This window comes from Arctopsyche grandis, chromosome 3, assembly GCF_051622035.1.
Source record: "Arctopsyche grandis isolate Sample6627 chromosome 3, ASM5162203v2, whole genome shotgun sequence".
NCBI lineage: Eukaryota > Metazoa > Arthropoda > Insecta > Trichoptera > Hydropsychidae > Arctopsyche > Arctopsyche grandis.
The window spans coordinates 18,928,286-18,946,760 of record NC_135357.1 but is presented as its reverse complement, the minus strand read 5'-3'; the positions used below and the strand labels follow the sequence as shown (position 1 = coordinate 18,946,760).

Below are 18,475 nucleotides of genomic sequence, written 5' to 3'. Positions count from 1 at the left end.
GTATGTATGTACGTAGAGCCATTATAATATACATAGTAACGTGCGAGCTGTGAAAAAAATAAAATAAAAAGAAAACTGTAGTTTTGGAAACACTGCTATCGATTTCATAGACTGTAAACAACATGTAAATGTCAGTATAAGCAAACTGGTTCATTGGTATAGATCGTATTATAATAAATATATCTATTACAACTGTTTTTATTTGTAAAACAGAATTTATTATATATTTACTCCATCACTGTAATTGAGAAACGTGTGTATGTCGAGTAAAGAAACCTTACAAATGACTCATACATACCAAGTTATACAATTTTATGTATTATGTATCCACCTGAAAGAACTGGTCTACTAATGCTTTATTGATCAGTAGCGCTACAATGTGGCATTACAAGTTTAAAGCATGTGTAAAAATTGTGCTCTTTGTGAATATTTTAATTATAATCACATTTATGTTGGCAACTATAACAAATTTATTCAATAATACAACGCGAAAATCAACTAGTTCAAACGAAGCCGTTCCAAAAATCAGCGAAACTATCGACACATCGACATCGGGTCGTGATTTAATTATGAGACAATTTGAATTAAAACGCGATAAGGACGAAAGGGAAATTTATTTTGGAAACATAAATTCTGACAAAGAGAAATACCAAGAAATTATAAACAATGCTAGTTCCGTCACTTTCAAACAAATATCTTTCATGCCGATACCTGAAGAAAGAACTTATAACGATGTTGTATTTAAACACGTTCATACAAATCTTCAACAAAAGCTAGTGCATTTGGATCTAAAAGGAGCACCACCAAAATTAAAATATTTAACGAGCTTACTTAAGGATCTTCAGAAAGCTGGAGCCACCGGCTTGCTGATAGAATACGAAGACATGTTTCCTTATGAGAATAATTTGGAAGTAATCAGAGCCGGAAATGCGTATAATAAAATAGAGGTAATTTAATTTGCTGTAAATAAAATGCATTTTAATTACATCAAAATAATATCTTTCTTTATATTCAGTTGCAAACGTTTTTGGAGGTTGCAAAATCTTATGACTTTGAAGTGATACCTTTGGTGCAAACTTTCGGCCATTTAGAATATGTGCTAAAATTGAAAGAATTTAGATACCTTAGGGAAATAGATTCTTTTCCAGATTCCATATGTCCTTCAAGAAATCGATCTCTAGAAGTCATTGCTGATATTATCGATCAAGTAGGAATGTCGTTTTTTATCTTAGAAAATGGATCTTTTTTCATAATAAAATAGATTATAATTGCAGATAATAACGTTTCATTCTAAAATTATGGATTTAAAATGGATTCATTTGGGCTGTGATGAAGTATATCATATTAATAGGTGTTCAAAATGTCAACATAGAAATATGACAACCAGGTAATTATACACAACATAATTAAACTAAATAATTATTGATATATAACTGTACTTAATAAAGATTAATTTACGCAGTTTTTTCATGATGATTTCAGGCAATTATTTGTAAATCATGTAACCGAAATAGTTACCTATGTGAAAATGAGACATCCTCATTTAACACCTCTTATTTGGGACGATATGCTTCGTGGCTTTCAACCGTTAGAATTGAAAAAATCCGGTTTAGGAAATATAGTTGAACCAGTGGTATGGATTTATACATCTTCTATCAAAGCTCTCGTACCAAATCGTGTTTGGTATTTGTATACAAAGGTGTTTTCAGGTATTTGGATTGCTTCGGCGTTCAAAGGAGCTTCCGGTGCTACAAATGTATTGCCAAAGTTAAAAAAAAATTATGAAAACCACTTGGCGTGGTTGAATTTCGCCAAAAATTATCAAGTGGCGGGAACATATCAACAATACAATTTTAAAGGCATCGTTTTAACAGGGTGGTCTCGTTATGAGCATTTTTCCGTGCTTTGTGAAGTACTACCGGTATCGATTCCGAGTTTATTTTTGAATTTATTACTTATAAATGCAGTTTTATCAAGGAAAAATGAAATTTCAACAAATATTCACAAATACGTATTCGAACAGTGGTTAGATGGTATGAGTTGTTTTCACAAAAAAGGGACATTCCATAAAAACAAAAACAATAATTTCAATTATTTGAATGAAATGGAAGATATATTACACACATGTAATTTCAAAGGCAACCAATTATACGCTGATTTGAAAACTTTGATCCCGTTGGAAGACAATGCTCAAAATTTCCACTTGGTGAATTCATATCGAAACAACGGCTATTTGTTTTATAACGTTCGACACGATTCAATCAATGAGTATCACAACAAAGATACAGTCGAAAAGGCCATAAAATATAACACAGATTTGAAAACATTAATGCATCGTATAAAATCGCACATGGAAGAATTTTTTGATGATAGCACTGTGAACGAATTTATAGAATATAAAATTGAGCCATTAGTACAAATTTTCGAAAGAGTAATAAACGCTTCCAATCATGTCCAAAACATCCGGGTATGGAAAAAGAGACCTTTTGCTTGACCGTAAATTGTTGTTATATTAACGTTGGAATCAATCAAATTCACAAAATTATCTATAAACGTTAAAAGTAAACAGGTTCTATATTATCATGTAACATAAATATGTATTTCACTGTTATAATGTTATTATCAGTTAGCTGTAAAAGTGGATGACCATCCTCCAATGAATATGAATGACATTAAGAACAATATTGTTCTAATGAATCATAAGCAAGAAGTATACAAATTTAAAAGTGGATGACCATCCTCCAATGAATATGAATGACATTAAGAACAATATTGTTCTAATGAATCATAAGCAAGTATACAAATTTTCCAACGGTGATATCAGATAATAATAAGTTGAAACAACAGTTTATAATATTAATTAAATTTTTGAAAACTGTGTTGTCTCATATTTGCTCGTTTACAAGCATTTTATTAGTTTTATATAAAATTGTATAATAACATGTATCAAATTTGATTTGAATTATTAAAAACTGTTTTTTTTTTTTTGTTTTTTCTTTTGTTTTAATCTATTCGATTATATTTGAAAAACAAGTGAAGCATATTAATTAAAATCGATACACTTTGATTAGATAATAAATATGATTTTGTCATTACGCTAGAATTGAATTACACCATTAGTAAAATTTCAAAAGATATGCATATATTACTATTTCTGATTCTATAACCTTAAGAATCGCTTTCAAAATAAATACAATATATGTTCACATCAATGCTGTTTACAATACTTGTGATATTTTTGACACAGCAACACACACAGTATATATGTAATTAGCTGATAAGATGTTTACTTGCGTTTTATGCTTCTCTAGAAATAATGGATATATCATACAAACACCTCCAACTACATATTGCATAACCGGTTTATAACCTGTACAAAAATTAAGCAATAAAACTATTTTAGGAACATTAGTATTCCAACATTGCTACAGGTAAGAACAGTATAAAATAAAGAAATTGTAACTATTTTCACCACAACACAACATCAACGCGAATCGGATCCTAGATAATTCGCTAGATCGATAGGCATGGAGTAAACTCCAAGTAACTATCTATAAAAGTATTACCCACAAGCATATTTTCAAGACTAATTAACAAAAAAATCACGTTTTGCACTTGCATATTTCATTAAAATGGTTAGCAAATATAATGTTTTTATCTGAAAAGATTACATTACCTTACTATTGATAGCATATTTAATTGTTATAATATGTATCAGTACGAAATGTCAATGGATTGGGTAACTTCACCATGGTTCGTATCAGCGATAGGCGGCATGGTAGCTTTCAAGGTGTGGATGAAGTATACGACTGGCAAATATGAAGGCCAGGAAAGACTTACCGGAAAAACTGTCATTGTAACAGGAGCAAATTCAGGTTTGATGTTCTCATATTGACGTACGTATTTTACCGGTAAATCACATAATGTAATACTTACTTTTCGGTGTCACATAGGAGTTGGCTTAGAAGCTGCTAAGGATTTTGCCTCTCGTGGGGCAAGAGTGATTATGGTATGCAGAGATATGAAAAAGGCCGAGTTTGTAAAAAAAATTATAATCAACGAGACTGCAAATACTGATATTGTGGTTAGATTATTATAAAATGTACATTACTTATCACATAAGTTCTTGAATACAATTATTATTAGTACATGTCTTAGTTGAAGCATATAAATTTTGAATCGTTGACCACGGTTCGAGAATGCGCCCAGGAAATATTGAGAGAAGAAAACCAGATAAATATATTATTAAACAATGCGGGTACTGCCACTGGATGCTGCACCAAAAGTGAAGATGGGTTGGATTTGTTGATGCAAAGCAATCACTTTGGACCTTTTCTTTTTACCAATATACTTCTGGGTTAGTAAAATATCTTTTATGTAATTGTATCTAAAATTGCAATTCAAATGACCTATATACATATGTATATATATATATGCTGCAGGGTGCATAAAAAGTTCTGCTCCCAGCCGTATTTTAAATGTGTCCTCGGAAGTTCATAAAATGGCTAAGTTAAATCTAGCATGTTCGGATTTGAGTGATACCAAGAATTCAAGCGTTGCTTATGGAAACTCAAAGTTGTGTAATATATTAATGGCTAATGAGCTTGCTGATAAGTTGAAAGGGACTGGTAATATTACATACTACTTACATTACATATAACTTATGGAAAAAATTTTATCCACATCTATGTGTGTATGTTCAAAGGTGTTACAGTCAATAGTCTTACTCCAGGAGTCGTTCTTACTGAAATATTAAGAGATGTTACACCTTGGTTTAGGATACCTTGGAATTTTTTAATAAAGATATTTTTAAAGGTAAAACTAATATAATAAAAATTCATTGCAAAGCATGCATACAGATTAACACCACAAATTGAAATATTTTAGAATTCAAAAGAAGGTGCCCAGACATCGATTTTTGCATGTGTGAGTCCTGAGATTGCCGATGTGACTGGACGGTATTTCATGGATTGTAAATTATCAAATACGTCCGAGACAGCGAAAGATAACAGTATTTCTAAAAAGGTTTGGAAACTCAGTGAAGAGGCAGTTGGTTTGAAGCAAAGCGAGAAACATTACTAATTTAAGTAACATATGGGGTTTAAAAATGGATTCATCTCACGATTTCTCAATCTAGAGAAAGTGAGATGACGCAAATTTAGAAACAGATCTGAATTCAAATATTTTCACTGGTTTCAAAACTATCACAATTGAATGTTTACTTAAATTTCACCAAATTGCTACATTTTACATATGTAGATATGACTAAATAAAGCCACCCCAATTAAATATAACTGTCCACTACAGCCCATACGTTTAATAAGATGTTGTTTACATATGTAGAAAAAATGTATTGTTTAAAATAAACGGCGATTTTGTTACTAAAAAAATGTATGTAAATAAACTTTGAACACAACTATATAAAATTAAAATAAATGTTTCTTTTTAATTTTTATTTATATCGTTTACATATTCATATTCTTTGCGATTATCACATGCATAGGATTTTCATCAACTTTTATCCATTGAATAATTAGTTCCATATTAAAGAAAATCAGTCACAAAAATTTTTAACATGACCAAATTTATATTATACTATTACTCATAAAATACAGTGATAACACTCGACTCAATCAATTTATAAGACTCGTTTCAAAATAATAAAAAAAAAAAAAACATTATAATATTCAAGTTATGTACAATAATACCTATTTTTGATATAGGCAATACTCAGTCATCTTTGTACTAACTCATTTAAAATTATAATTGCATTTAAACTGCTTGCTATAAAACCCAACAAAAGATTAATAAAAACTATTATATACAATATTCTATTAGTGAATGACATATTATAGTAAATTTGAATACATAAAAAGAAATTTATTGTTTCTTGGCCTTGCAAATTTTATTATAAGTATTGATATTAGGAATTTGGGAAGAGTGAACAGCAGAACAGGATGAAGGAATTTTCAAGGGTTTGATACGGGCTGTGGATAAGAAAGAATAAATATTAAGATAAATGAGAAAAGACAAACTGCACAATACACCCGTCCCTCGATTTGCACGGTTTTACATAATGAACCTGAACGATATAATATGATGAAAAGACATTAGCTAAGAATCAATTGGAATGAATGAACTGAATACAATCTAGTTAATATGGATGTCTCGAAATCGAAAGTCAATTTACATGTGATTTAAAAGAATCAGATTTATTTACTACTGTGAATTTGACCAAAGATATCCAATTAGCTAGTGGATAATGTGGTGATAATAATTGACACCTATTATGCGAAAATAGAGGGACAGATGTAATTTAAAATAACTATGCACTTCGAAAACATAATATACTAACTTGACCATCCTTTATTCCATACATTTAAATTTGCACAGGAGATAAATGAGTTCCAATAGGTAAATAAATTTATTGTAATTTAGGGTAAAAAAAGGCAGAATTACAAAATGTGAGTTTATTAAACTTAAATATATGTATATATAAAAGAAAAACAAACAAATGAGATACAAGTGTTACTATTATTAAGTTTAAATAAAAAAAACCATTATCTATTAGATTTTAATGGTCGCACAGTTAAGTCTTCTGTGAAAATAAACATTCATACTTCTACCCTCCTCAGAAGTGACGACTATCGGTCGGTAAGCTTTTGAGGAGGGAGGCATGATGACTCTGAAAAGTCAAAATTATTATTTATAGAAAGTTTTGAAAGTTACCCTAAAATATAAATAATCATACCATAATCCTATAGAAAATGTTTTATCAATTTCACTTTTTTTTTTCAAACGATTTGCATTCTTCACAAAGCCCAACCAGTTTCCTTCATAGCAAACTAAATTTATTAACAGTTACTGTAATATTAATAGGAATACTTGGTGGATTTTTAATAAAAATAAAATTATTTAAACGTATTACTATAGTGATTTTATGATATAAATTCTATTTGAATAATTACAAGAAATTCTTAGAGTAAATAACTAATTCATTAAAAATAAATTTAACCCCATTTTCACACCCATTTCAATTTTTTTTATAAACATACTTTCGATATATATGACAATTACGTTGGTTTATAGCAATACAAAATGCAATTTCAATTTACCATCAGGAATCTCATGAATTATGATTACTACTGGATGATATTATATTCTAACATCAGAGTAATCGAAACAAAAATCAATATGTTAAAATACATATACATATGGTCAAAGTGACACAATTCCTACGATTCCATACAACAATCGATCGTTAGTTTTATAGTAAATTGAAGTTGCATATAAAATAATTATAATTGATTAAAAAAAATCATGAATTTGTATTTCACAATAAAATTTCTCACAGCAATAATAAGTTTAAATATTTTTGAATTCATAAATTATCAACATATATCAATTTGGCAAACAAAAAACATTTTAAAAGCAAAAAAGTTGTTTTAATTATTGTCCAAGAATTAATGAATGAAATCCATACGAGAAAAGAAATAAAAAAAAAATGAAATTGTACAGGCTGTGGCCAAATCATTGTAAGATAGTAACATTGATTTAAATGTAGTTTATTAAGTTGTTCGAATGTGTGATGAAGTAAAAAAATGAGTTAAATGAAAAGTAAATAATTTGGTCCACACGCCTTTAGTTATTATATACAATATATTTTTATTGTAATGATTTAAAACACAAATCCTAGATATAATCTCGGACTGTTATAGTGAGAAAAAAAGTATGAGTGTTAAATGCCAAGCTTTTCCATATTAATTGCAAGTTTTAAAAAAAACAAAATTGTTAACTCATGAATGAAACTGTGAAACACAAAAATGAAATTATGTCACCGAAAAGCTCTATGTTATACGAAACGTAAATTTAGTTCACTTAGTGTAGCATGTTTTTACACACTAGTAAATAAATAAGTCGACAACAGCTTTACATTGCTGAAGATCAATGAAATGTAAGAAAATTAATACAGTTGAGAAGTAAGAAAGTGCAACATCCTCCCATCCTGTTGTAACTGGTGGTTCTGCATGATTTACAAGTTGAAATACCATGTTTTGGTTGCAGCGGCTCTACTTACCAGGCTGAGTGGCATTTGCACCACCGCTAGTTGGTAGAGTCGTGGCAGTTGAAGTAGCAGCTTCTTCACTTGTCGTTTGTCGTAGAATAGTCCAATCAAATAAGTAATCATATTGGTGATTTAATGTGCGGAACAATATACGGAACAACTGTAAAAAAAAAACAACAACAAAATTATCGTTTTACATTAATACTAATATTAAATTGCTTAATGATAAAATCAACTAATTCCACAAGAGAACATAAATACAAAAAAAAACAGGCTAAAGTTCTTTGTACCTGTCTGAGATACATGTAGTCCGGAGCCTCTTCAAATGACAAACCTCTGCAGTAGTTGAGGTACATTGCAAATTCAGCCGGTGATCCCTGGACAAAACGACAATACGTTATTTTTCAAACCACACTAAATATACTCGAATTGTAAAATAATAAATAATTTCAATAAAAACTCCGAATAAATAGAGTTCGCTTACTCGACATAATACTTCTACTGGAGTCGACATTTTCTTTTCACTGATACGTTCATACTTTTGTCTTTTTGTAGCAGCACGAAGACCTTGCCAGGGTAAAGTCCCCCTATAAAAATAAAAATTAATAAGTAAATAAAAAACACAACTATCTAGTGTTGAATAAATAAAAATTCAAAAAAATTACCGGTTAAAATACATCAAAACATAACCGAGTGATTCCATATCATCTCTTCTCGATTGCTCGATCCCAAGGTGAGCATTGATAGATGCATAACGAGCAGTACCTAAAATAGTTATTTCCAAAATTAAACCACACATGATCAACAAATGAAAACTATATATATATGTGTATATATAAAACGTAAAAATATAAAAGCAAGTACTAACCTGTTAAACTTTTGTCTTCTCTATAGCATATGTGCATGCGGCTTCTCGGATCCCGATACTTTTTAGCTAAGCCAAAGTCAATTATGTGTAATTTATTACAGTGGCGACCAATGCCCATCAGAAAATTGTCAGGTTTAATATCGCGATGTATGAAGTGTTTACAATGAACAAACTCGATACGACCAATCATTTGATCTAAAACAATATTTTTTTATGAATTTTGGAATAATAACAAGATATAAAAAAAGATATACATGAGTATATATCAAATATTACCCACCAACTAACATTAGTACAGTTTTAATCGTAAACCGCCTCGTACAAAAATTAAATAAATCTTCCAAACTAGGTCCCAGTAAATCCATAACCAGGACATTATGATCGCGTTCCTGGCCAAACCACCTAAACAGGAAAAGAAAATATATATATGTATAGTAAAAATGTGAACATGATTTAAAATAAATTATCAATCGGAAAAATGTATATCAAAAATGAAACTGTACCGAATGTGTGGAATACCGGTTCCTCCGTGCAAAACTTTATATAGTTTACTTTCATATAGAAGTTGGGGATGCCGTGAATTGACCGATTCAACCTTGACTGCTACTTCCTGAAAATTTAAAGAGAATTTGTCATAATGGGCATGAAAATTATTCAACCGTGATTTATATTGTAAATATAGATATTGCGAGCAACTTGCGAGATATTTGTATTATTCACGATATCGTCATATGAAAACTTGACCTCAACAATAACCTATGCAATTGATATTTTACAATTATTATGGTTCGTTGAAAACAGTAATATGTATACGATTTGCATCACTGGAATACTGGAGAGAAACGCTAGTGCCGAGAATGAACAGAATTCGGCACATTAAAAGGTACTTACTTACATATTATCAATACAAACGACAACATTCAATATCAATTTAAACACTGGTCATATTTAATTGTGATATCGATGATAGGTTACATTATCACATTTTTTAGTACATTTTCGTCGGAATAGTGAGTATTTTAAACAAATTAATGTCATTCGTGTGAGATTAAAGTAATCGTTTTTCACACAAAAGTGAGTAGTTCCAATGGAATTTATTTGAAAATTTAAAATTAAAATTTATCAGAACGTAAAAAACAAAAGAAATTCATATTTATAATAACAACAAAACAATATAAACGATCAATTCTAAATGAAAAATTGAAACGGTGAATAAATAAATATTTAAAAAAAAAAAAGTGAACGCGACGAAAATAAGAAAAGGAATGTGCCTATGTTTGACAATGGCGGCCGCAACCGATAGGGGTCGCGTTTCAGGTGACACACATTCGACTCGAAACGGGGGGAGGGGGGGGGGAGAGAGGGGGGGATTTTGAGTGCGGAGCAACCCTGCCGCGTGCGTGTCCGTTAGAAAGTGACTCAAGTTGCGAAACGCGGAAGTGGCTGTAGCTTATGACGAGTGGCGCGACACTTGATATGGCCGTACACGTTGACGGATCGGGGGCGAAGCGCCACGCCCGCCACCCCCCCTCTCCGCGCGCCTTGCGACAAAGGACGGTGGGGCGGGGGGGTTGCGGGGAAGAGTGTTGCGGGGTTGGGTGTGGGTGTGGGTGTCAGTACTGACCTCTCCGTTGGTGATGTTGATGCCGAGGTAAATGTCTCCGAAGGATCCGGAGCCGACTTTGCGCACGATGCGGTATTTGCCCGCGATCATAGTGTCTTTGCGCATCCCGATGCGGAACGCCATGGCGGTGCGGCTGCGGGTGCGGTGCGGGCTGGTGAGGTGAAGTGCGGTGCGGTGCGGTGCTGAGCGGGTGCGGGTGCGGGAGAGCTGCGAGGGCTGACCCTTCCTGCGCCCTCCGGCCCTTCCTACGTCGACCCTCCGAACGCTCCGCTCTCCGCTCTCCGCTCTCCGCGCTCGCCTCACCTCGCTCTCGCGCTCACACACACACTCTCGCACTCCACTCCACTCCACTCCCACTCCCACTCCCACTCCTGCTTCCACTTCCACTTGCACTTCCACTCCCACTCCGCTCCCGCTCGAGCCGACGCACGCACACCACCTTTATGTAACGAGCTACCACCGCGCCAAAGCCGCCACCCGCACTACCGCACCTCTCCGCCACTCCACTCTTTCCCCTCTACTCCTCTCCTCTCCTCTCCTCTCCACTCCAATCGCCACACACACAAAGGCACACGCACACGCTCCACGCTCGCCACCATCCGACTCTTATGCTCTATGGTTCGTCTTTCGTTCCTTTGTGGAAATAGTCTCTCCCTTGAAAACGCAAAAACTATACCCGACGACGTTTTTATCGGTCAAAATTTTATTATTAATCATTATATAGAGTGACATTGAATTTATTATCAATAAAAAAACCAAAATTATGAAATAGAGCGACCGACTATAATTTTCCACAAACACGGTTGTTAAAAACGACAAATAGTTCGACATTCTTACACCCATCGGAAAAAAGATCCCGTTGGGTAGATTGTCAATCGCGACAATTCTCAAACGAAAAAAATGTAAGAAAGAAAATTTTAAGAAAACATTATGGAGAGCGGCAGCGGTGGTCTATCATAATACATTGAAAATAGCCGCGCGCTTGGGGCCCGAAATGGGCCTTTGTTACCAAAATTAACAACTTACAAACAATTGACGGATCCAGAGAGGGGGGGGGGCGATGACACCAATCGCTTCCCCCCCCTAAATTTCATTACCGTTTGAAAATTATATATTGATTTAAAATATTTTTGTCACGGCGTACGAAATGGTAATCCTTTTGTTCATTGGATTTTAATTGCATGATTAAATATTAATTGCATTGTTTTTTTTATCGCCCCCCCCCCAGAAAAAAATCCTGGGTCCATCCTTGCATATAAATTATTATCATTACCCACAATACGTTCACACATATTTTATTCTAAAAACTGTTAATGTTTCAAGTACATATAGTAAAAAAATAAAAATATATATGGTTTTGTAAAATCCTAATGAAAAAGCATATTAAAAAACGATGATAGCATTTTTTTTACTAAAGTGGGGGCCTCAAGTTTCAAATGCACCTGCCCCTCCCCCCCTATGTACTGATCTGCCACTAGAGAGCGGTGAGAATGAAATAACAGAGTTGTTGTCGACACGACTATTTAAAATGTATGGGGCGTTTAACAAGAAATTTTTTATGTATATTTTCAATTTGAATGCCCCCCAAATCCTCCCTTGACCATTTTCTGGATCCGCTAGTGGTAGAAAAGTAAACGTCACAAAAGGTGTTGGAAAAAAATGGATTTTAAAACGAAACCAATACAATAGTCATTTGTTTATTTTAAATTCTTACAAAAGCTTATCAAGATTTTAAAAAATTACTGGGCTTATTCCAATTGATCTTTTAATATAAATATTCAATCGAGTTCTAAAATAAATAATGTGCGCTGTTCGTATCGGTACAAGTGGCAGCACTGCATCAGCTGCGATTGTCATCTGCGAGTTGTCTGCCGTCAATCGTAGCTCGTGTTTCACTCTGGTTTTCGTTCGAGTCATCTTCTCCGTTCATAATGGCGTTAGTAATGCGACGCGCCCTATTGCAGGTACTAATTTCGATCCTTCCCGTCACATTGGTCTCTCATTTTACTCCTTTTCACTTTTTTTCCGTTAACTAACCAAACTCAATTACATAATATTATTCGATTCCGTTTTACAACGGTCCTATAAGATAAACAACATCTAATAAACAAACTGAACCCTATCTAAAAATCTGTCCTTTTCTATGTTCTCGGATCCTCTAGGTTTTTAAACATAATTTGATAATAAAATAATATTTCAGGGTACCCAAAATATTTGCAAGAGGTCTGTTCATTCTACGGTAATATCCACCCAAAAAGATGTAGGTATACATAACCCCACGACTCCATTTCCGGTGAGCTTGCGTTTTTTATTAACATACTAATTACTTTTCTCTACAAACTGATGTGTATTCAATTTTATGCTATCATATCTACCTGTCATATAACATACATATATGCTATGTTATATTTTGTCTTTTTTCGATGAAATATATTTTTATCAATGAATATTTATTTTGTCTCAATTTAATTTTATTTCTGTTGTCTTTTAATTAGATAATTTTTATATAAAAAGATGGGAGTATTTCTAATATGTTTCAAGTTATTAGTGAGTATTTTACTCCATGATTTACATTTTTGAACACATATTGTGGCTAATATACCTACATACATGTATAATATTTATACAAACATGAAGAAAATATAAATTCTTTCATTATACATATATTTTTTGGTGTGAGTTTTTAAGTTTTTTTTTATTAAAAGAAATTATTACCTGGCATGTTTCAATGTGGCTTTCTGCATTTGTATTGTGTGATTTCACTATTTGATTAATAAACATATGTATATACTTGCTTATATAATATATTTTTATATTTTTATACTACAATTATGTATAAAGTAACCATCCTATTCATTATATATGTACTTATATACATATATTTTGCATGAGCCTAATGTTTGCCCAATAAAGTTGATATGATTTTTAAATAATAACTTGTGTGAACTAATGCAATATTTACAACATTCTAAAATTACGTGTATCCTGAACATTGAAAATCTCAGTTCTTAGTTAAACTTTAATTCTATTATGTTTTTAAATATTAGTCAAATTTTATATAAACGCACTTTACAGAATCTTGAATGCCTTTGTATGTATATTATTTTTTTAAACTTGAAACTATGAACATATGTATGTATTATTTACATTAGCTCATTTTATTACTGACTATTTTGCAGCAAGGAAAATCACTTAAAGAGGGAAGGACGACTTGTACATTGATACCTGGTGATGGAGTTGGACCAGAGCTTGTTTATTCAGTACAAGAAGTTTTCAAGGTTTTATTATTACTTAAATTGTGTGTGAAATAAATTATACGTAGTTGTGTTTCATATATTTATCTTATTTTTCTTATAGGCTGCAAACATCCCAGTGGATTTTGAACCTTATTTTTTTTCTGAAGTTAATCCGACTTTGAGTGCTCCTCTTGAGGATGTTGCTGGTTCAATCTCTAAAAACAGAATATGTCTGAAAGTTCGTAATAATGATTTATTTTTGATTGACACCAACCATACATACATATATTTCGGGATAACTAAGTTTAATTATCTTTATATATTTAGGGTATTTTAGCGACTCCCGATTTTTCACACACGGGCGAATTGCAAACATTAAATATGAAATTACGAAATGAATTAGATTTATTTGCCAACGTGGTACATGTAAAATCATTGCCTGGCGTTAAGTCTCGACATCAAAATGTTGATTGTGTTATTATCAGAGAACAGACGGAGGGAGAATATTCTGCTCTAGAACATGAATCTGTTCCCGGTATCTATTTACATATGATGAATTTAATATTTTTGTTATTTCAACCAATAACATTGTTTGTGCCATTTCAGGTGTTGTAGAGTGCCTCAAAATCGTTACAAAGACAAAATCTCAACGTATTGCCAAGTTTGCATTCGATTATGCAACCAAACATGGTCGTAAGAAGGTCACAGCCGTACATAAGGCTAATATTATGAAGTTGGGAGATGGTCTCTTCTTAAAAAGTTGTGAAGATGTGATTATTTATTTTCATTTATAATCAATGTAATTATAATAATTAATTTATAAATATCTATTGCATTAGTACATAATTTTTAGATGGCTAAGATGTATCCAAAGATAGAATTTGAAAAAATGATTGTTGACAATTGCACAATGCAAATGGTTTCGAATCCTCATCAATTTGATGTTATGGTGACACCCAACTTGTATGGTAACATCATTGACAATCTTGCTTCGGGACTTGTAGGCGGTGCTGGTGTTGTTGCTGGTGCCTCTTTCAGCGCCAGATGCGTAGTATTTGAACCAGTAAGCGAAAAGTTTATTTATTCATGTATTTTTTTATACAAATGAATACAAAATTATACTTAGTATACTTAAAATATATTAAAAGTATACTTTTCTTGAAATTTCACTAATGATGCAAATGTAGCAGGATATGTTTTGTAATGTAAATTAAGATTGTTTAATTTCACATATGTTTGCATTGTGATAAATAATATTTATAATATAATAAAAAAATTCTAAATAAATAAAATTTATTACAGGGTGCACGTCACACCTTTTCTGAAGCTGTAGGTAAGAATGTTGCCAACCCTACTGCTATTCTTCTCTGTGCTGTAAACTTGTTGACTCACATCAATTTGCCCCAATATTCCACCATGTTAAAGACTGCTGTAGACAGGTACATTTGCTTTTATGTAATTTTCTTATTTCCTTAAACATTTTATAAACTTGATTTTTATTTCAGAGTGCTAAAAGCCGGGAAAGTACGAACAAAGGATATTGGTGGCCAGTCATCAACTATTGATTTCACTCATGCTGTTATTGCAAATCTCAAGTAAAACTCTTTCAAATTGTTTTTGAAATTTTTACTTAGTGGTTTTGCTTCACGCAGTATTGTGTATATCTATTTGCACCATCATAAAATGTATCATATATCATGTATTTATTTCATCCTTTATTTGGATTCATTAGTACAATTTTACTTAGTATTTACAAGAGATATGTACAAAAATTTTGGAGGATTATATGACATACATGTATGTATGTATGTCCAAACTGCCACTATCAAGTTTTTCGTGTGTGAAATTAAGTTTGCCATATTTATCCTAACATAAATTAAGTGCAAATTAAAATAATTAGACTAATACTGCGGAAATTTATTCATTAAATTATTTGGTCAAATAAATCATAGTGATTATGACGCAAGCTATCTTATTATAAAATATGAGTTCATATTGTTACATATTGTTCAAATATACAAATGCATAAATTCATCATCTTCATGATCTGACATCTCTTCAACTGATATTTAATAATTTAGGATCATTTTAAATAATTTTATTATTGTAAAATATTTATTTATTTATATCTAATCAAGTTGTTATACATATGTTTAATAAATTCAATCAAGTTTATTTATTTTTTTATTTCCAAACTTAATAAGTTTCTTACAATACCTTAAAAAATTTGTAATGTACTCAAAGGATAAGATGAATGAAACAATATCTCAATTAATAGTTTTAATCAATTATGAAATAAAATTGAGAAATTTTAAAATTATTAAAATAAAATGGCAAGATGATATAATAATATTTGCCATAAATAATACGATTCATATTGCAAATTACAATGTTGAGGTAGGTAGACATAATTGGATAGATCAGTGATTCCCAACCTACATATTTATTTATTTAAAGCAACTATGAAATTTTTCAAATAATCTTGGGGAATCTCCACCTGGCTAACAAACATATTTTCGATTAAGGTAAATTAGAAAATAGACATGTAAAACAGTGAGGTTAATAAATAATAATGAACTCATTCTTTTCATAAAAAGTGCGCTAACTCAATTTTGCTTAATCGGCGGTCTGGAGAAAAATAATTTCAAGAATGAAAAAGACACTTATTTAATTTTCGAATTAAATAAATGACTTTTTCGTTTATTAAATTTATCCACCTGAGTAGCGCTGAGCAATTCAGTTCGTACTATATATGTAAATATTATTATTTATTCCTACATCACTGGTACACATGTGTAAAAAGATTGAGAAACACTGTTAAACAATCAAATTCTCATGCAACCCCAAACAGTCTTGGACTGAGTCAGAAATCACTGGTTTAGATATTTACCTTATATTTATTTTGCACGTAAATATATAAAAGGACAATCAAATAGTTAGAATCCAGTTATTTAATTTGATATAATGGATATTAAAATTACTTATATTCTAATATCGACACTTACATACATAAATAAAAAAATAATGATTTTTTAAAAAAGCAGGAGCAATAACTGCAATGGCAATAATAAAAAAATATATCAAAACTCATTAAATCTGGATTAAGAATACTTTTACATGTATTGTATAATACAACCAATAAAAAAATATTAAATGATCTAACAAATTACTATGATGATAAATTGTAATGTGAGATGTCCTGATCATCAAAGATTGACAAGTAAGTAAACTACACATGACCACATGTATGTATGTATGTATGTAATGTGGCAATATGCGAATTTTATGCATAACCAATATTATATTGGAAGTCAAAATAATATATTAATTAAATTATTGAAAAGTGAATGTGCATGATCTTACAATCCAAAATCTGCTATTTAACTTTTAATTTACATACATTGTAGTTCATAATTGAAAAATTTCAAACGTTAATGATTTCACTTTTTTTTAAATATAACTAATTAAATTAAAAATAAGTTTGAAAATCATAATATAATATATTAAAATAATTGTAAAATTCAGATACATTTAAAATTAAGTAAAATTGTCGCTAAGTACTTAAAAGTCATGAGCTTTCAGGTTGAAACTATATTCTAGTTTTCAAAATCAATAAAAATATACATGTTTTTTAAATATTATAAAAATATTTGTAGTCTGAAAATTGATTTTTTTTAATGAAAAAAAAATCATTTTAATCTTCATACTTAAAAACAATAAGTTTAAATTGTGTTTAATATAATAAGATGTTTGATTTATTTGTCTTAATTTAGTATGCTCAATCAAAATAATTTATCTAAAATATAAATAAATATGTTAAAATTTGATTACACCATTTATCTTAAACATTCGAGATTTGAATTCATTTAAAATAAAAATTAAAGAAGAAATATGCCAACAGTATAATTAGAGTCATTGAATAGTCTCAAAGATGTAGATTTTGGATACTTGCCCAATACACGTTTGTAGGTATCCCTTGATGAGGAAGTGTACATATATGTACATATGTATGTATGTGAAAAACATAATTCTCGTAACTAACCGAAATCTCACTAATATAACTAGATTTCATGGCGTTGTTAAACTATCAAAATTATTTATGATAATATCAATTCTTTAAAAATGGTGAATAATTCCCAAACATGATTAGATAAACCTAATTCATTTTTTCTTCCGAAAAAATCATAGTGATGAAAATTAGTACAAATGATTGTTAAGATGATTAATACAATACTATTTGAAGGAAATAAGAGAAAAATACAAAAAATGTCATTTACTTAAATATGTACATATGCATGCAGCTAGAATTCCTTATTGCGAAGGCAAGTAGTATGTACATACATATGTATAATAAGTTCGGCTACATATGTATATATTATATGTACATACATATATGCAAGCATGATATGTAAAATTTAGCTTTGTAAATAACATTTAAATCTTTTTATGTATGACCTCTTCATTAGTCATTGTATGTACCAAAACATAAGAGGGTATATAATACTTCTGAAAACACATACTTTATACAATATGCACCAAAATGCAATAAACAAATATACAGATATTCAACTGGGGAGTACATGGGAGCTATAATGAGCAGCTTTTCAAAATTCAGGGTAAGTAAAGGTCACTTACAGGTACGCGTTAAAATATTAATAATGGTGGAAAGAAAGACATTTCTG

At 30.9% G+C, this 18,475-nt stretch overlaps 4 protein-coding genes across 10 annotated transcripts; 3 read left to right on the top strand and 1 right to left on the bottom strand.

Annotated features, from left to right (window-relative positions):
• Positions 1 to 133: 133 nt before the first annotated feature.
• Positions 134 to 2,992, top strand: LOC143909712 (hexosaminidase D-like). Of its 4 annotated transcripts, XR_013260370.1 has the most exons (6): positions 134 to 947; positions 1,016 to 1,207; positions 1,275 to 1,387; positions 1,483 to 1,633; positions 1,710 to 2,710; positions 2,797 to 2,984. XR_013260370.1 is itself a non-coding variant. In XM_077427832.1 (5 exons), the coding sequence occupies exons 1-5, from the start codon at positions 378 to 380 to the stop codon at positions 1,770 to 1,772; spliced, it is 1,089 nt and encodes a 362-aa protein (XP_077283958.1). In that variant the 5' UTR covers positions 134 to 377; the 3' UTR covers positions 1,773 to 2,979. The 4 variants fall into 4 exon arrangements, 2 of the variants coding, with proteins under 2 accessions (XP_077283958.1, XP_077283957.1); XR_013260369.1 differs by having other exon boundaries at positions 1,483 to 2,710; positions 2,797 to 2,988; XM_077427832.1 differs by having other exon boundaries at positions 1,710 to 2,979.
• Positions 2,993 to 3,407: 415 nt separating this feature from the next.
• Positions 3,408 to 5,654, top strand: LOC143909724 (retinol dehydrogenase 14-like). Of its 3 annotated transcripts, none has more exons than XM_077427852.1 (7): positions 3,408 to 3,635; positions 3,719 to 3,875; positions 3,954 to 4,084; positions 4,159 to 4,357; positions 4,443 to 4,628; positions 4,706 to 4,815; positions 4,888 to 5,654. In XM_077427852.1, the coding sequence occupies exons 1-7, from the start codon at positions 3,633 to 3,635 to the stop codon at positions 5,080 to 5,082; spliced, it is 981 nt and encodes a 326-aa protein (XP_077283978.1). In that variant the 5' UTR covers positions 3,408 to 3,632; the 3' UTR covers positions 5,083 to 5,654. The 3 variants fall into 3 exon arrangements, with proteins under 3 accessions (XP_077283978.1, XP_077283980.1, XP_077283979.1); XM_077427854.1 differs by having other exon boundaries at positions 3,411 to 3,543; XM_077427853.1 differs by having other exon boundaries at positions 3,414 to 3,431.
• An 801-nt stretch (positions 5,655 to 6,455) lies between these two features.
• LOC143909723 (casein kinase I-like) lies at positions 6,456 to 11,127 on the bottom strand. Its single transcript, XM_077427851.1, has 9 exons — positions 10,558 to 11,127; positions 9,437 to 9,543; positions 9,214 to 9,335; positions 8,934 to 9,128; positions 8,731 to 8,830; positions 8,550 to 8,652; positions 8,356 to 8,442; positions 8,078 to 8,225; positions 6,456 to 6,685 (listed from the first exon to the last, which is right to left on the bottom strand). The coding sequence occupies exons 1-9, from the start codon at positions 10,678 to 10,680 to the stop codon at positions 6,645 to 6,647; spliced, it is 1,026 nt and encodes a 341-aa protein (XP_077283977.1). The 5' UTR covers positions 10,681 to 11,127; the 3' UTR covers positions 6,456 to 6,644.
• Positions 11,128 to 12,393: 1,266 nt separating this feature from the next.
• On the top strand, positions 12,394 to 15,967 carry Idh3b (isocitrate dehydrogenase [NAD] subunit beta, mitochondrial). Of its 2 annotated transcripts, none has more exons than XM_077427850.1 (9): positions 12,394 to 12,521; positions 12,758 to 12,817; positions 13,737 to 13,835; positions 13,915 to 14,031; positions 14,121 to 14,328; positions 14,400 to 14,563; positions 14,647 to 14,856; positions 15,096 to 15,232; positions 15,299 to 15,967. In XM_077427850.1, the coding sequence occupies exons 1-9, from the start codon at positions 12,489 to 12,491 to the stop codon at positions 15,390 to 15,392; spliced, it is 1,122 nt and encodes a 373-aa protein (XP_077283976.1). In that variant the 5' UTR covers positions 12,394 to 12,488; the 3' UTR covers positions 15,393 to 15,967. The 2 variants fall into 2 exon arrangements, with proteins under 2 accessions (XP_077283976.1, XP_077283975.1); XM_077427849.1 differs by having other exon boundaries at positions 12,758 to 12,850.
• The last annotated feature ends 2,508 nt before the right edge of the window (positions 15,968 to 18,475 follow it).

What these genes read in the sequence shown, in the direction of transcription:
- LOC143909712 (XM_077427831.1), top strand. Translation starts at nt 378, where the DNA reads ATGTGGCATTACAAGTTTAAAGCATGTGTAAAAATTGTGCTCTTTGTG. An exon ending in ATGCGTATAATAAAATAGAG is followed by an intron (nt 948 to 1,015) that starts GTAATTTAATTT and finishes CTTTATATTCAG; the next exon opens with TTGCAAACGTTTTTGGAGGT. An exon ending in CATAGAAATATGACAACCAG is followed by an intron (nt 1,388 to 1,482) that starts GTAATTATACAC and finishes TGATGATTTCAG; the next exon opens with GCAATTATTTGTAAATCATG.
- LOC143909724 (XM_077427852.1), top strand. An exon ending in CTGCAAATACTGATATTGTG is followed by an intron (nt 4,085 to 4,158) that starts GTTAGATTATTA and finishes TACATGTCTTAG; the next exon opens with TTGAAGCATATAAATTTTGA. An exon ending in TTTTACCAATATACTTCTGG is followed by an intron (nt 4,358 to 4,442) that starts GTTAGTAAAATA and finishes TATATGCTGCAG; the next exon opens with GGTGCATAAAAAGTTCTGCT.
- LOC143909723 (XM_077427851.1), bottom strand. Translation starts at nt 10,680, where the DNA reads ATGGCGTTCCGCATCGGGATGCGCAAAGACACTATGATCGCGGGCAAA. An exon ending in GTTTTGATGTATTTTAACCG is followed by an intron (nt 8,653 to 8,730) that starts GTAATTTTTTTG and finishes TTATTTTTATAG; the next exon opens with GGGGACTTTACCCTGGCAAG. An exon ending in CAGTAGAAGTATTATGTCGA is followed by an intron (nt 8,443 to 8,549) that starts GTAAGCGAACTC and finishes CGTTTTGTCCAG; the next exon opens with GGATCACCGGCTGAATTTGC.
- Idh3b (XM_077427849.1), top strand. Translation starts at nt 12,489, where the DNA reads ATGGCGTTAGTAATGCGACGCGCCCTATTGCAG. An exon ending in TGCGACGCGCCCTATTGCAG is followed by an intron (nt 12,522 to 12,757) that starts GTACTAATTTCG and finishes ATAATATTTCAG; the next exon opens with GGTACCCAAAATATTTGCAA. An exon ending in ACCCCACGACTCCATTTCCG is followed by an intron (nt 12,851 to 13,736) that starts GTGAGCTTGCGT and finishes ACTATTTTGCAG; the next exon opens with CAAGGAAAATCACTTAAAGA.